This window comes from Strix uralensis, chromosome 16 (assembly GCF_047716275.1).
Source record: "Strix uralensis isolate ZFMK-TIS-50842 chromosome 16, bStrUra1, whole genome shotgun sequence".
NCBI lineage: Eukaryota > Metazoa > Chordata > Aves > Strigiformes > Strigidae > Strix > Strix uralensis.
This window is the reverse complement of record NC_133987.1, coordinates 14,525,598-14,543,213: the sequence shown is the minus strand read 5'-3', so window position 1 is coordinate 14,543,213 and position 17,616 is coordinate 14,525,598. Positions and strand designations below refer to the sequence as shown.

Below are 17,616 nucleotides of genomic sequence, written 5' to 3'. Positions count from 1 at the left end.
TGCTTACAAGAAACATATATTAATTCTTTATTTGAATGGCAGGTAAAGCTATCATATGGCTAGCCTGACAAGAACAACTTTATTCTTTTATTCACTTCGGAAAATCATGCCACATTATAAAAGAAAAGGTTTCAAGACAGCTGTCAACGTTGCTGAAAGCAAAGAAAAGGTAAACCAATTGTTTGATACCTTATTCTATAGGAAATGCTTTTGTGCTATCAAGAATGAGGACAGTACTTTGAAGTACTACACACTTAATTATATTAGCATTTCATAGTTAGGATGCAAAAAATTTGTTCCAGATTCATAACTGGCATAAGGATCTTTAAAGAATATTGGATCTCTTGTTTATGAATTAGGTATGGACAAAACAGTAGTTTATGATTTGGCTAAGCAAATCCACCTTGTCAAATACTTGCTAGTTAGGGGAATATGCAGTAAGTATGCTGACAGGAATGATGTGGTTTTGGTGATGGGCAATAGAAAATGAGTTGATTCACACTTAGACCCTAAGCTATAGAACTCTGGAGAGGGTTTTAGACAGTCTCTCAGTGCAATGGCTGGATGTCTAAAAACTTACTAGTTACCTCTTTCTACTAAAATAACAAGCGATCTCCACATTTATTTTAAATATCTGTCTTGCTCTATAAATTGACTTCATATCTGTATAGGATATATTTGGAAATGGATGGTAGTTATATCTTATATTTTAAAATTTATAGTCTTAAACAGCATTATTCTCAGTTACCGGGGTAATATTTGCTGTAAAAATCTCAGCAGAGAAAATGGACAGCTAATTGAGTTTTTTACAACCGGACTTCAAAGGCGTGGGGCTCCTTTGTCACTGCTGTCACTAGAACTGAGAAAAAAAAACAACCTGACCTTCAAGGAAGGACTAAACTTTCCAACCACAGGAAGCAGAAAGAAACCTCTTTCCGAAAAAAAGATACAAGCCACAGAAGGAAGAATTTTCAAACACAGGGAAGGTGGTAGAGAGTCTTATGAGTCATAGTCACTTGCAGAAGTGAGACACAAACACCTCCTTTCCTATTCCACATTTTTCCTATCTGTGACTACTCATTGCTGGATATCAAGAACTGGTGCTCAAATGCATCAGTCTTTCAATTAACTTGTTTTTATTCAAGATAATTTACAATCTCAGCTGTTTTGATTTAATACTGAAGCGTATTAAAAGATTTGACTTTATTGGTGTAAATTAACCTGTACTTTTGAGTACTCAGCATTACAATTTATTGTTAGATTACTATCTCATTGACAGAAATGTGAATTTAAAATAAAAGCTGAGAACTGTAAGAGAGAAAAACAGGGATGGCAGAGATTAAAATTATATTATTGCAAGTCTCTTTTCTGATTTAATTTTATGTTGTTTGCAAAGTAAAGAAGAGATTTCAAGTGTATTCTCCCTACTTTGCCCAGCCTCAAAATTGAAACTTTCTTTACTGGCTCTAGAGCCTATTCTTTGCTACCAATTTCAGTACAGAAACGCCTGAATACATAAAGAGTTCACTTTTTAACAAGGGAGTGCATGTGACTTGCTTGTTACCAAGGAAACGGGATCACTGCTGTAATGACACAGAACTTTAACTGGCTGTGTGTTCTTTTATGAGAAAAATCTTAATCTCTTCTTGCACTGCTGCAGGCATGTTAGGGACATAAACTGCACAGTTTAGAAAACCTGCCTCTTGCTAAAGACTTGCTGAGTTTATTGGCAAGCAGTAAAAGAGCAAGACGAAAAGGAAGAAGTAAATGCAATGAGAGCGACAACTCTTCTCTCAGAATGATCCTTCATTACTAAGCCTGTTGTTAACTGGGAGGGAAAATGACAGAAGTGATCAATACGATTCCTGGGGCCCAATCAAAAAAACATTCAAAAGCATCTTGATCCAACCAATTCCTTAGTTAAACTGACCCACATCCCATGTCGACCCAAATTGCCTAGACTAGGAAAAATGGTTATGCAAAATAATTGCCATGCACAAATTGGGAACCAGATGTAATCAAGAGTAATAAAAGGGACTCAAAGTGACATTTAAACTAATTCTGCATGTTATAAAAGGTGTTAAATGAAAAAATATTAGGTAAATTGATGCCATCATATTTTCATGGTAGGCAAATTGGCATTTTCACTCTTTCTTAGAGCCATTTTTATTATTTGAAAAAGACAGATGGAAATAGACCCATCAGAAAATGCACAGCACAGTTAAAAGCTCATTTTGTACAGCACTGAGGTTTGCTGTAACGTTGAACATGGCTTTGTTCAACATAATCTCCATTTGTTTCAGAGCTTTATAAATTGTGTGTTTATAAAGGAAACCAATATATACCAGTTAGCTACCAACAGCAACATATAAAGTGCTTTTTGACTGTTAATATCAATCTACTTGCTTTAAATTTTTGCCCCGTTCTTTTAAACCATGCAAAGGAGAACATTTATTGTACATTTCTACACATGTGAAAGAAATACCATACCGTACCCTCTCCCTCATTTGTTTCAACAATTTCATACACAAGATATCAGTACTGCCTGTTTTAACATTCTTATTTTCTCAGGCAGCATTAAACAAGAGTTTATTCTGAGACAACTGTAAAAGATCACAAGTCCTCAAATGCTTCCAAAGGTGGCTGGAGAGTATTCAATTCTAGTACAGTATACACTAAATTATTCTTCTCATAAGCACTGTAAAGGTCACTTTGAATAAAAAGAAGCATGACAAAAATCTGCTTGATGGAAATATGCTCATAAATAGATATTTGTGAGGCCTGTTCGACAATTCATAGCAATTAACATTGCAGTGCAAGTCTCACTGTCTCTATTGAGATGGTAATCAGTGTAAGATTCATGTTATTTAAAAGCAAAGTTTAATTTTTTTTTTTAAGGGCAAGACTCAATAACGAAGCAATAAATACAACACATAAAACCCTGCAGTATTATGGAGTTGCTGTATGACATAGCAGTTTTATTTAGCATCACACCAAGGCAAACAAATGACAAACACCTTTTCTCTGAGATGTCTTAGTTCTGGAACAATACCACACTGAGGTGTTTCATTAGGGTGAGTTTAGAAGGATGTTGTTCTGTAACACTTTCATTATTACCCGTAGTCTACAGGAGGAAGTGTTTCATTTTCGATTCAATTCAATATACTGAATATTGAAACACTTCTGGCTCAGTACTGCCTTAAAAGTGAAAGACTGAGAAAATCCAAGTGAGAGCAAGAAAGTGCAAGCAAGAGCAAGAACACAGGTGGGCAGGAGTCCCACACATGCACATAAATGGATTCTTTCACCTGAATAAAACCTATTTACACTAAAGCACTGCTGGTAAATTTCTCTTAATAAGACCAACTGCTGGAAAAAGAAATACAAGCTATAGAAATGCATCTGAGGGGAATAAGGAACTAAGAAAACTGAACAGAGTTTCTTGTCCTTTTTAAGAAAAGATTAACTACAAAAATAGTTTTAAAAATATCAAAACATATATTCTACCATCCAAGTTTTTACTTTGCTTAAATTTGGAACTGAAATGTAAAGGATTACAACATTTGTATGTAAAGCAAATCTTGTTGATTTTTTTATGCCTCCTGTAAATTGTTAGGAACTATGCATAATATTCGTCCTGATTAAAAACTGTCATTTAAGCTCTAGCAGGTAGTTACTTGACTACTAACTTCTGTAAAACTACTAACAGCAGAACCAAGTTGAAGTCAGCAGGTATCTCAAGTGCTGACGGGTATTTGGAATATATCTCCATCTACAGCAACTATCTGAAGACTGAGAATGCTGCTAATAGTATTATCATTATAACTATCCTGAAATTAGGACATTGTAGATGGAAATCACTTTGGCTGAAACGTATATATTAACTCAGAATGGTTATCAAAAGAAAATCACACATCAGAAAAACGTTGATGGGGAAGATGTCAATTCTGTTAAACATGAAAGAATTAGAGAATGCCACACTGTAGGCAGGGCAGAGGAGAGGGGCAAACACAGGGAACATGAACACAAATTTCTATATATCATTGCTCTGATCACAAATCAGACTAAGGAGCTTTTCTCTCTACAATACTTTTAATAGCATCACTGTACTGTAAACTGCTCCTTGGGATCAAAAGAGAGAAGAGCAAATAAAGTTTCTTGCTAGTACAGATACATTAGTCTTCCTAGCATAGGTGGCATCTTCCAGAATTATTTCAAGGGAGTGTTTTCCATACACACACTCTTAACTGACATATCTGTGCTGGAAATATCCTCAAAGATAAACTAAGATTTGGTAAATTATGTACTCAAGTTAAAACAGAGCTTCCTTAACTCTACTGCAATGTCTTTCACACACAATAGAATAAAACTATGCTACAGTTTGCATTATGGAGGCAACCATCTTTCACAGATAATTGTCTTTTCCTAGCTCAATTTATGGATTTTAGCATTTATTCAGACCATTTAAGATGACTATCCCCACTGGTAATAAACTAAGAAATCATTTTGCAAACCTTAGGTCTGAACAAAATAGGAGGATGAAGGACAGATTTTTACCACATGGAAAGAAGTAGCAGAGTTGCAACAAATGCTATCTGACAGACTTGACACACTTTTCCAATGACTATTCAAGATTTTAGTGTCCTATACTTTAAAGCCAGGATCAAATTTTTTTAATTATTTCACAAATAACCTGTCAAATCCCAGACAGATCAGTTATAAAATCAAAAACTACAACAGTAACATCATCTTTGTTTGGATATAACTAGCTTTATAAAGTCGAATGCTTCTAGTAAGCCTCAAGTACCAGTATTTCGCCATATTTCCTTACTATATTCAACCCATCTTCCTTTTAACATTAAGCATTCTGCATGTCTCTCTTCCTGCTTATTCTTGCTCTCTTTATCACTGTTTCTACTCCTCCTGATATATTTTTTTCCTTCCTCATTTTCCTCTAACATTCATAAACCCTCTCAACTACTCAGAGCAGGAAAAAAAAAATAATACATTTGTAGAATGCCATGTAATACATGTCTCCAATGTTGATATGTGCCAAAACACAAAATAAAAGACAATGTAACATCATAATACAATTATTGCACAAGGAAAGGAGATTTAAGTATGAATTCTCGTATACTTTGACGAAACAATTTTTGCCCTACTTCTTCACATTTCAGTTAGATCAAAACAGGCATGATGCTTTTTTTAAGTTTGATGTCAAGCCTCACAGGTTATGAGAGACTAAAAACAAAACTGTCAGTTACAAAGTGAGGAATGTTAGAAACCAAGAATAACAGTGAGACAACTACATGTTTGTTAAGAACAATCCACTCCGAATATTTTAATTGTATCATTCCACAGAAGAATAGTACATTTCTGCAATGGAATTTCCTGCATTATGTGAACATGCTAATCAAATTTTAGATATCTAAGATATTTTTACTTCAACAATCATCAGTGCTTGGCAACAAAGTTCTATTGAAAGATAAATATTGTGTAACATCTCCACATAGTTTTATAAGTAGATCAATCAATTAACATAGCAATAAATTAGTTTCATTAGCATGTTTCAGGCATTAGGAGGTGCTTTACTAATTAAAAGTCACATATTTAAGCAAACGTTTTTCCCAGTTTGTTCATGTAAATTATATTCCTCTTTATCAGACTGCTTACTTACTGTTACAGAATGTAACTGAGATCTGTTAAAGAGGTACAATGACAAGTTAATAACACAAGCTGCCACATCAAAGGATGCAATCAGGTAAAAATCTGGCCACAACACTTTAGGATGCATTAGCTGAATACTGTCATTTATTCTATTAGAAGGCACAGATATATACACTAATAGCTTTAAGAAGTGTCATGCCATCACAAACTATTAACCTATTCAAAATCGCATTTAAAGCTTCCTTGCTTCACATCAATATTGTTTTGCAGTGTTTCAGGGATTGCTTGTTTGCTTTTAATCTTATTGTTTATCTTGTAAGACGCTAACAGCAGAATACCAGCACCACATACACTGCAAATTGAATGGACAGGACAATTTCCCAAAACACATATGTAACTAAAGGCCACATATCCTACACACGTAACTCATACAATGTCTAACTAACTAAATATATAACCATACCCTAACTACATGGATGTCAAAGGAATCATCTCAATGAGTATTTAGCGCTCACATATAAATAGTCATATCAATACCTGAAAATATTCCAAGCTAACTTTTTCTGCAGAATAAAATTACAAAGCAAAAACATTCACTGCTGGGTTGATATATGTATGTGTGTAGGCTTTTGTTTATTTATGTTATATATAGATACTATGGAATTCAAATAAGAGGAAGGATTCCCATTCATTCAATGCATAAATTCTGTATTAACTATAATTTCTGATATTTTGTTTACATGTTAGAGAAGCATACTTTAGCATTATTTCGCTTTTTCATAGAATCATCTTTTGTAGCTTCTCATCCAGAAAGACTAGTGAAATACTACTACTATAAATACAGTACTATCAGTCCAGCTAAGCAAGTCCTAAAGGGAGGAAATAATTAGAGTATTTTAGAAACCTCTCTGTAGCTATAAAACTGATTTCTTATAAAATGAGTCAAAAAGCATTAGAACATGACATGAGAAGAGTAAGATTACAAAAACATTTTTTACCTTATTTGATATTTAAAATCCTGCAGAGAAATTCACAAATTAAAATTCCTTTAAATTTTTATTAGTTCATGAAAGCCTCATCTCAATACTGTCACTGGCCAAGAGCATACTAAAAGCACTGTTTTAAAAAAGTTTTTCTCCTCTATCTTTATACATAAATATATTAGTGTCTAGATATTCAAAGATCTTTCTTAAAATAATACTGCAAAAACGTTTCTATGAAGAGGTTTTAGTTCATTCTTTATACTAAAACAGGGCTATACAAGCCCATTATCTGCTGTAAACTACCCCTTGTTAAAAGATGAAGCTCTTAAATGAAATACAACTGATAGACTAGTTTGTAGTTAAGTTCAGGTCTGAGCAAATGTTTTTATTCCTCTAAAATATTTTGAAAGTAACTTTGAAAGGTTCTATTTTCAATTTCTTTAAAATGAACTCAGAGATACAACATCAACAGGAACCTCATAGTAATTTTCTTAGAAGATTTATTTCATTCATGCTTGAAAGCAACATTTTAATACTAGCAATGGTACAGAAGTTAATGTTCTTTTTACCTCTCATACCTTTAATATACACATTTAAATGTTCTCAATGACACACTGACAGTTGCAAATGAAATAGAGATGATAAGAAAAACCCCAAAATCCAAACCAAACCAAACTTCTTCGACCCACTAAGAACAAACATCTATTCTTCCACATGATTTTAACTTTGTGATCTGCAAGACCAAAAGCAGATACTTGGCTTTACATACTGTTTAGTGCTAAATAAATCTTAGAGTAATATTTCCAAGGTGACATTTCTGAGTGGCTGATTGGTTGGTACTGAAATTTGCCTGCCAGTTGGTTCCTGTATCTCTCTACCATGTTTCTCATAACTTTACCTTCCAGGAGGGAGGAAGCATTTATAAAATGAGAAAGAAAGATAGAAACAGCGAAATTTTTGCTACAGTTTAGCTTGGTGACTCAAAGACAACTGACACAAAATGCCTAAGAACACAAGTTTTGCTATCAAGTATGTTGCCAGTAATGTTATCCAGTGAAATGAAGACAACATATTTTTTGAACGTTACAATCCTCTAATCATCACAGAGAACCAATGACTCCTCTGGTGTTCAAACACATCCCGCAGACAACAGTTTCTCAGAATCTGTTCTAGCCTCTTTTCTGACGATTTACCAAACAGATTCTCTGCTTTCTTTAAAGCATATGTTTGAGTAGCTACCACAAGAGAATAAATGTCCAGCTCTGCAGCTCAGCAGAACATATAATTGTTATCTAGAAACTGTTGAAAGATGTAGCTGTGGCCTAGAAAACAAGATTTAAAAAATACTCAGCACAGTAATCTGTGAAAATATTCACAAAAATCTTTTTATACCATTCTTGCATATATTTTAATCCAAACATTTGCATTGCCAAAGCAGAAGAGTCAATAAGGTGGCAGTATTCTTATTTGAATAGCATTGCACAACTACAAAGTAGAACACATGTTGTAGTGGTTTCACACTGTTTAGGCTTTTTTTTCGTTCACATATAACATCTGCTTGACCAGCTGTATATTTAGCTAACACTTCTTTGTGTGGGGTTTATGTAAAACACAACTCAAGTTAAAACTGCAGGTTGAGATTTTGGGGAATCATAGATTTATAGGCTATTAGAGGTTGGAAGGCACCTCTGGAGACTGCCTAGCCAATCCCCCTGCACAAGGCTGCCCAGGACTGTGTCCTGTCAAGTCTTTAGTATCTCCAAGGACAGAGTGTCAACAACCTCTGGGCAACCTGTGAGAGTGTTCCAGCACCCTTACAGTAAAAAAAGAAAATAGCTTCTAAAAAAATGAGGACATTTGATACAGAAATCACAGAGATAGAAAAATGGAACATCACAATATTTTAGTGTTTCTTTTCACAACTTTTTACAGCTTTTAGCTTTTTACATACTTGAAATCACATAACCTATTATGATGATTTATGTTGAAAGCCTCAATTATATGGTCCAAAGAATTGTGATGGTTGTTGACAAAGATTCCTCCTGTTATTATATATGTATTTACAAAGAGCTAGTGTGAGTGATATTTTTTGGATAGATTGATAAAAATGTGATTAAAACACAAGTGTACCTGTTATAACAAGTTTTATTTATCTATAATGTACCAATCATGAGTGTAAATACATGTTAATTGAAGCAAGTATTGACAGACAGGCCTTCATGAGCTAGTAGATGTAGCAATCTAATTCAGCAGTGCTAATTCTTGATTTAGGTTTTGTTCTGCATGGACTGGAAAATTTAACTTGTGATGTCAGTTTTATTATTACAAAGAATTTGTTATTCAGCATGTAAACAGACAAATTAGAAGAGTCAGAATCTCTTTTTTACATTAAGACATGAAAGTGGACTATATAGGAAACTATTTGACCAAACCTGTGACTGACCTAATGCAGCATTAAAACTGAGAAATATACAAACTGAGATTACAAATGATAGAGACTGACAACAGAAAGAATACATTAGTGACAGTTCACAGCATAAGGAATGAAAACAAATTACATTTCCATGATTAACCACTAGCATTTGATACGATAATGAAGAGAAATGCTAGCAAACTGCCTCACGTTATTTTACTGCAAACTGTTAATTGTATCTGAGTCTCAAAATACAATTAATTTCTTTCTTTATAACAGTGGCAGGCTACTTCATACAGATCAAAAAATGTTTTGCCTCATCAGATCTATGCCTGATTGGATGAAATCACTGCACCTGGAAGGGAGAAATCCCCAAAGGAACAACCTCGCTATAAAAATTTTAGGCAATATTCCTTCCAGCATTTAATAATCAGTGGATTCAGTCTTAGAGACATTAATCTTATTTTCTGTTCAACATAATCATATTCTAGGACCTAAATCAGATCTTAAAAGTGACTAATTAAAACTGACCCTGTAATTTCTATCTATAGGATGCCTAGTCAGACATAACCTTCATGTGATTTTTCATTTGCACACTGAAGTGTGGTCATTTAATTTTGCAGTGAGAAGAAACTCTTTAAGAACAGGTAATTGGGTTTTTTATTATTATTATTTTATATTTCGTTGCTTCCTAATACAGATCTAATGCCCTAGAGACTTTTTATGCATATTAAGACTATAATTTTTTCTCCTAGTCTCAGGTATCACTACTCTCTACAGCACAGTCCTATGACTAATATCTCAATGTTTTCTAACTGCTAACTCTTTCATTAATAAAGATGTAATCAGCAACTATACATACATTTGTGCTATGAAGCACAAATTAAGTATATCAGAATTATTATATGTATTTACAGTGTTTTATATTAAAATATTCTATTAAAATATTACTAAACCAAAACATTATTAAACATAATAGAACAGAAGAACTGCATGTATGGTACAAAGGTTAGAACTGAATAATGTAATAAACACTTCACAGAATCCAGTCTGTTCAAGATCTTCGGTTGATGAAGCTCAAAATCCATTAAGGAAGGACAATACTAGAGAATTTGGCAATACGAAATGGAACTGAAATGAATTTTCTTTGAGATGCTTTTTCTTACCAACAGTGCCAGGTCATGACTCTCAGAAAATAAAGGACATTGAGAATTCAAATGATAGCCTAACAATGATGACACTTTCTAAAATGTGCTCTTTCTGTCATTGTTTGAAAGATCTTTATATTAAGTTAATATTGCTGCTCTAGCTGCAGAGGAAAAGTCTGGTATCTCAGTAGAAAAATGCATTAAAATCCCACTTTCTCTGCTGTAGATGAGGTCTACAGTTATTTTGCTCAACAGCTAAGCTTTTCCAGAATCCCATTAATATTCCCATGGAGAACTATCTACTCTAGCTAAGAGAGAATGCTGATACACCTACTATTTAAGAAAAAGCTCCAAGGAAACAATTCATGGATACATATATGAACAGAACCTTTTTGACATAAAGTCCAGATATCAAAGAATATTCTTGAATCTGCTATAGTCCTTTGCTTCATGCAATGTGCCGAGAATTATGAAAATGCCAAATGCAAAAAAATAAACCCTCTGAAAAGAAACGTAGTCTTTTTTCAACCTATTATATAGCTATGCTCAAAAAAGGTTAGCATCAATGCAATGCAGCATATTGGTGTTTACAAATTGTTGACAAATAGTTCTGGCAAATTTCCTTGAGCAAATCTCCTTGAACAAATTTCTTTCCTTAGAGATAATTGCTTTATACTGTATCACTATGTTTCACATACTAAATTGTACCCATACTGAGAAAACAGATTACTTAAATATGCTGCCTTCTCAATAAAACTTTGCTCTTTCTATGAAATTAATTGTATTGATCTCATTCAGCTCATTACATTTATTAGAAGAAATAGGGTTGGTTTTTTGCTTGTTTTGGTTTGGTTTTCTTTACAGCAGAATAAGGTAACGGTGTTTACTCTGACTTGGACATTGTTGGTAGGACCAATTATGTGGGGTTGTGATTTTGAATCTTTTCCTGTGCAGGTCCCAATACCTGGCACGATTTTTAATAAATAAAAACATGAGCTCTAAATTCTATAACACACTTATAAAAGAGATTAACTATCAGAACGCAAGTTAATTGTTTAGGGATGACGATTAAGAGGAAATTTGTTTTCCCTTACTGTTTTTAACATAAATGGCTAAGAGATTATAAATAAACTATTCTTGAAATTTCATTTCTCAAAGTAGAATAAAGATACTGTAATAAAATATTTCTGTAACAACAGTGCTTTAAGATGAAAACACCTGAAAAGTAGTATCATTGCTTTTACATCCGTACTATATTATCTCATTGTTATAATCTCACAGTATGGTCACTGTTGAATTAATGACAGATTTTTTAAAAATATGTGAAATTCTAATAATTGAAATTAAATAAGAATCCTAAAACAAACCAATTTTGGTTAAAGCATGTAAATAATGCACCACAGTTTAAGTAATGAACTGCTACTATGGATGTTTTCCATTGATTAAGGCCAAAGCCTCAAATTAATATTTCTAACTAGAGTATCCACAGTATTTCCTAATCTAATAACTTCTGTTTGAAACTGTTGTCCACTTTTGTCATATTTTAATATTAGCTGTGTTGCTATCCTTATGATCGCTTGTACTGTTGGGGTAATGGCAATTACTACAGCATCTCAATGTACACCTGAAACCATAATCATCATTTATTAAAATATTTTATACCCCACAAAACTTGAAACTGAATTTCTTTCATAAGCAAACTGGTCGAGGAGAAAAAACTAGCTAGCCTCAACTTACGGATGTTATTCTGCATTACTGCCTGTCTGTGTGGAACTCAGGATAATCAATTGTAACAAACCAATGAAAAGATGGGACCTTAAATAGCACTCTGTTTGGAATTTATTTTCCTGATCTACATTTAAAGCAGCGAGTTATAAAATGAAGTTGACAAGGAATTATCAGTTCACTACTTCACACAGCTATACTTAACCATCTTAAAATAAAATATAATTGGACAGGAAGAGCAAAAATTATTTGAGTTGAAAATTCAATTGCAAATGTATTTTTTACTTCCCCCTCTCTCCTTTAAAAAACAAAATGAAATACAACATGAAGGACAACATCTCTAAAATCACTTAACAAAGAGGCATGTACGGGCCTCTCAACTGAAGTACCTGAAACCACTTCAATCTTTACAGCCCTTAGTCAAATTCTACACAATAGGTTCTTAGGGAGAAGTCTCTTGAGATGTTTGTCCCTACAAATATCATTTTGCCATTTATAACATCATCATCGAGATGCCTCATTAAATTGATTTCTGCTTCTTCAAATCCAGGAAAAATTGAAAAAATATGAATGCAACAAAATACATCTTGGCATTCTTCCATGTATCTATTACATTTTCTAATAAATATAGCTTTCTTTAAATAAAGTTTCAACATGAAAATTTGAAACTCTGCACAAGACCGAGAAAATAGTACTGCTAAGTATTTATGCTTCTATTAACTTTAAATTGGTCTTGATTGATTCACAGGCGTGGATGCACAATCCCTGTGCAGAGGCTTCTGGACAGCAAATTTAATATGATGGCTTACTATAAATGTGTGTTCACTCTATACATAATTTGTACAGGTGCAGTACTGAAAAAACAGTATATGGAAAAATTATTAGTGAAAGAAATAAGTTAACACCACTTTCAAAAACAAATTTTCATTATTTCTTAAATAGTTCTAAATATCATTTACAAATACTGTAAAGAACGATGTTTACAGCAAAATGGAAAAATTTTAACAGATTATATTCCTTGTATCATTGTATATCAAAGGGTTTGAGATTCTTAACAGATGACTGTCTTAAACTATTTCTGGACATATTCAATGTTAACATTAATGAAACCAGAACATGCATCAGCAGATTGCAGAATTCAGCTAGAAAGAGTTCAATAGCTTGACTTTTTAAATTTGGTTAGTAAGGACCCTAATAATGCTCCACCTTCAACCCCCAAAATAAATTTAAAAACAAAAATACAAACCCCATGCAAACAAAAGTAAAACAAAACTGAAAAAGACCAAATTTTAAAAATACCTCATGTTTGAAGAGTACATATGGATGCAGATCTTGAGGTCAACTTAGATATTTTTGAAAGCTTTACACAGTGATTTTTTGTTCAACGTCACCATTTAAATAACAAAAAAATTACTATATATGTCATATATTCCTTTAAATACAACAAAAGCACTTATAATTTGAACAGGAACCTTCCATTTAAAAAAACTCCACTGTTTTAAAGATTTTGGAGATGCTGTCATTATATTTTAAATTAAATTGTAATGAAAAAAGCTTAATAGTTTCTTGACTACTTGACAGATACTTACACAAAAAAGGGCATCAGCTGAATAAGAGTCTCTTTTTTGGGACTGGCTGTGAATTCTGGCACAGTTTGAATAATTTTGTTCATTACGTTCCTTAGGTAATTTTGTAGCTGCTTGCGTCGCTCTTCTACAAACTTTGCATCCTAAAAATACAAAGGAAAAAATATAAATGGCACAAAGAATATGTTTTTCAATTCTATAATGTAACTAAGCAGTCCTAATGAGCATAAAATTTGATCTTTTGATGATCTATGTTCATTATGTCTATAGAAATATGTTGGCAATATGTAAAAAACCCTTGGCTCTGTCCTTCTTAGCGATAAAGGAAAATAATGCAACCTAATAAAAACCTGTTTCACAAAAACATCTACTGCCAATTCTCTCCTTGGCAGAATGTCTCCTCCATGGAACAGAATTCTTTTCCTAATACTAGGTCTCCATAAAATGCTACAATCCTAGAAAGGTAATGCATAACAGCGGCACAGAGGCAGTGGCATAACAATTTATGTGATTCGTCTTGAGATCTAGAATTACCAGTCTTCGCAGGAGGAAATACCAACTTACTCCCACAATTTCATCACAATTCATACTTTTCAGATGTTTGGTACACAAACTCCAGAATGGATTAATATTTCTCCAGCTTTTTCATTATGTTAATAAATTATTATTTTGTGACGGAGTTTTCATATAGTAGATTGCTTTTTAGAAGATTTTATCACAACTCTCAAAAATATTTTACTGAAGTTCATATAGTATTTTAGATCTCAGGATTTTATACTACATTGGCCCCAATAAATAAAATAATTCTAAAAACTCCACATTCTGCTGAGGGACTTACAAATTAGAAGTCTAACAACCAGCATAATGTCATGCATCCTGTAATTTACATCTAGCATAAACTTTTTCCTGTGAGGGATTGCAATTACAGTGAAGTATAATATAAAATCTACACTTTTCACACTAACATAAGACTATAATACGTTTACAATGAAATCAGGTGCTGGCTGGTTTGTGCTACAGCCAGTATGCTATATCTCAGAAATGCAGGCATTCTGATGACCTGGTTTAAATCTCAGAGCATGTTCTCTAGGCATGAAGCCAAAACTATTATTAGACAATTACAGTTCTCAAGGGAAGACTATTATCTATAAGATGTGTCTATCCAACCTCTATTATTTATCTGTGTAAGAAAAGTCATTGAAACAAATTCTTGTTTCTCACCAAAAAAAATGACAACCCACCAACAAAACACCATAAATACATTTGACAACACTGAATAAATTCATTGTATTAAAAAGGTTCAAGCCATATTGCCATGCATGGGATGTAAATGTGAAGATTATTCCTTCATTAGGTAAAACAGACTAACTCATCACCAAAGCAGGGATGCTCCTTTGAATTCAGGAGGACTGCTACAGAGTTCTTAGAACCTTTACTGACATTTTATTCTGTTCTTATCTCTCATTAGGAGAAGTCACCAGGAACAGCAATACTCTTAAGAGACATAAGAAAATGAGAAAAGATTCTGAATGACATTTCTCTAAGAAGTAATTTAAATTTATAGAATTTAAAAAAAAAAAAACCCACAACCTATGTTAAGTAAGGTACATTTGCAAATATTGGCAAATAATCCTATATACTAAAAATAGCCTCATTTTTTATAATTTAAGGAAGTATTTTCTGCTCTTGTCTTTTATTTGCCTGTAATTACTTAACATGTAATTGTGATTACTGTAACATTTATAACTGCTGAAGACATTCATACTTACAGGCTTTAAAAACTTAGGCAGTGCTTGTGTTAAGTTCACAAAATTTCAAAATATATACAGATTCATCTTTTCTGTTTTCTAGGTATGAACTTACACAGATGTCCAACCCTGTTTTACATTCCAGTTTTATATTAATACATGTAATAATCAAGATCAGTGTGAAAATAAAAAAAACCCTATGTACTATATGGTTTGCTATTTCTTTTTTATCAGTCACATTCTTTTTCAGCAACATACGCACACTACACACAAATTGCATAGCAAGTGATTCTAGTGCTAATTGATTTACTGATAAATGAAGAAATGAAGTCTTAAAACTCTTGGAAACTGATACTTTATTAAAAAACAAAGCTGCATTGTTGACCATGCAATCCACTCTGCAGTCACTCACCCAGTACTCCACAACTGAGTACAGTTACTACTCAAACAGAACAGAGCAACAGCTTGCTCCATGCCCCGCTGCACTGATGAAGTCTGGACAAATGTGTGGAACAGAAGTCTACACAAGCTGTTGGGAAACGTTAAAGCACAAATTTTAATACGTGGCGACACATAATATTATAATTGAATGGAATGCTAATAATACATAAAAGTGTGGTGCAATACTAATTAACTAACAAATTTTATTTTTCCTCTTTTCACTAAGATTTTTGTTCCTACTGGATTCTTTGCCTAGCTCAAGGAACAGCCTTCTCTTCCCATCTTTTCACTCAAAGGATTTAAATTAACACTAGTAGGGATACTAATTTGCTATCACCAGCTATGTGAGGCAGAAGACCAGAAAGCGGCACATAGGTCAGAGAAGAAGAAAAAGACCGTGGAACAGCTTTGGTTCTGAAAGCTTTAACTACATGAGTGGTGGTGATGTTTGGCATGTGAAACCAATTATGGAGTAACCCTCTGCCCAGTCTTACTTGACTGTGTGTAACAGAGGAAGGAGGAGCACTGCTTTGCTCTACAAGCCTGTTCTCAGCACAGATACGGCCTCATCTTAGAACCATTCCAAAGAACTGGCCTCACCCTGACTATGCTTCCTTGATTCTACTTTCATCACTTCTATCAATTATGTTTTCAAGCCTCCAAGAAAATCTCCATTTTTCAAGTACCACGTTCATTAGTGCTTTTTCAGCTCTTAAGTTTTTTTGGTCACAAATCCTGAACAACAGTATTTTCAGTGAAATCACTTCAATTATATTCAAATTTGGTCTTAAGCAGAAGCTGCATTCTTTCAGTAAACCTTCTGTACTGCACATGTATTTAAATAAATACATCTTTCACTGGCAGGACCACTTTGTTATAAACACAAGAGCAAAATGCTGAATACAGGTACTTTCTATCCCTTCTGTTATTGTAAAGAATCTCATTAACTAGAGATAATAATGTCACAAAGAAGTTTTCTAATTAAGACTGTGAGAACATGCTTAGGGAATGCATTTTTGCTGTTTACAGCTGATTGAATTAGTGCTTATAATATAGCTATTTTTCTGCCATTTATCCAAACGCAATACAGAAATTCTCAGAAATTACACTCAGCCTGAAAACAGCTAAAAATGTTCTTCTAGCCTGATATAAATTTGATCTCTAAAACAAACACTGAGCTATCTACCATGAAATTCTGTACCATGTACTAAGACCCACTGTCGTTACCAGAAGTAACATAAACCAAGGGCAAAATGATTCAGCTATAGGTCTAAACTTTATCATTAAATGTGCATTTTGCAACAGCAGGTTGGCTACTCAGACGAGTTATTTTAGCACGCCGTTGTTACTGCCAAGTTGTTGCAGTAATAAAGACTTTTTGTCACAAAATAGTAAATAGAATAATTGGTAATAGAAAAACATAATTGGTTCAAAGTCTGGCCAATTTTTTCCATCTCAAATTATAAAAAGGTAACTGTTACCCTCTCTTCATTGGACCCAATTATCTACAACTGAAATCTAGTTAGTATTTTATAGTCTAACTCCTAAACGATATTTTTATTTACAAGCAAAAAATAAAGGGAACAATTTGGATTTGGTACCAGTGAAAAAACCCCATACTTTTAGTACATATCTTTGGTGATTGTAAGAGATTGTATCTGACAATACAAATTTACACTTGCATATCTACTCACACAGGAAACAGCAAAGAGCATCTATATATGCTTGATATGAATGTACTTTGGGGACAAAGTAATTTTGTTAAAGTTACAACTATATGTACTTTTGCAAAAGAACTTCCATTTTCATCATATTAAAGGTTAGATTATATCATTTCATTTTTAGGAAAATAAATACATGCATGGAAAGATAAAGTAACAGTACTAAATAAACGCACACTTTCAA

General features: G+C 33.2%; 1 protein-coding gene across 11 annotated transcripts in view; it reads right to left on the bottom strand.

Annotated features, from left to right (window-relative positions):
* SNX29 (sorting nexin 29) overlaps window positions 1-17,616 on the bottom strand; it is a 146,658-nt gene that overhangs the window by 35,197 nt on the left and 93,845 nt on the right. For 8 of the 11 annotated variants that reach the window (XR_012631213.1, XM_074886483.1, XM_074886479.1 and 5 more), the window contains one exon: window positions 13,526-13,665. Coding sequence is in view for 9 of the 11 variants with exons in the window: in XM_074886483.1 (XP_074742584.1) it covers window positions 13,526-13,665 (140 nt within the window). In the remaining 2 variants the exon portion in view is untranslated. The other 3 variants (XM_074886481.1, XM_074886480.1, XR_012631214.1) reach the window with 3 other exon arrangements.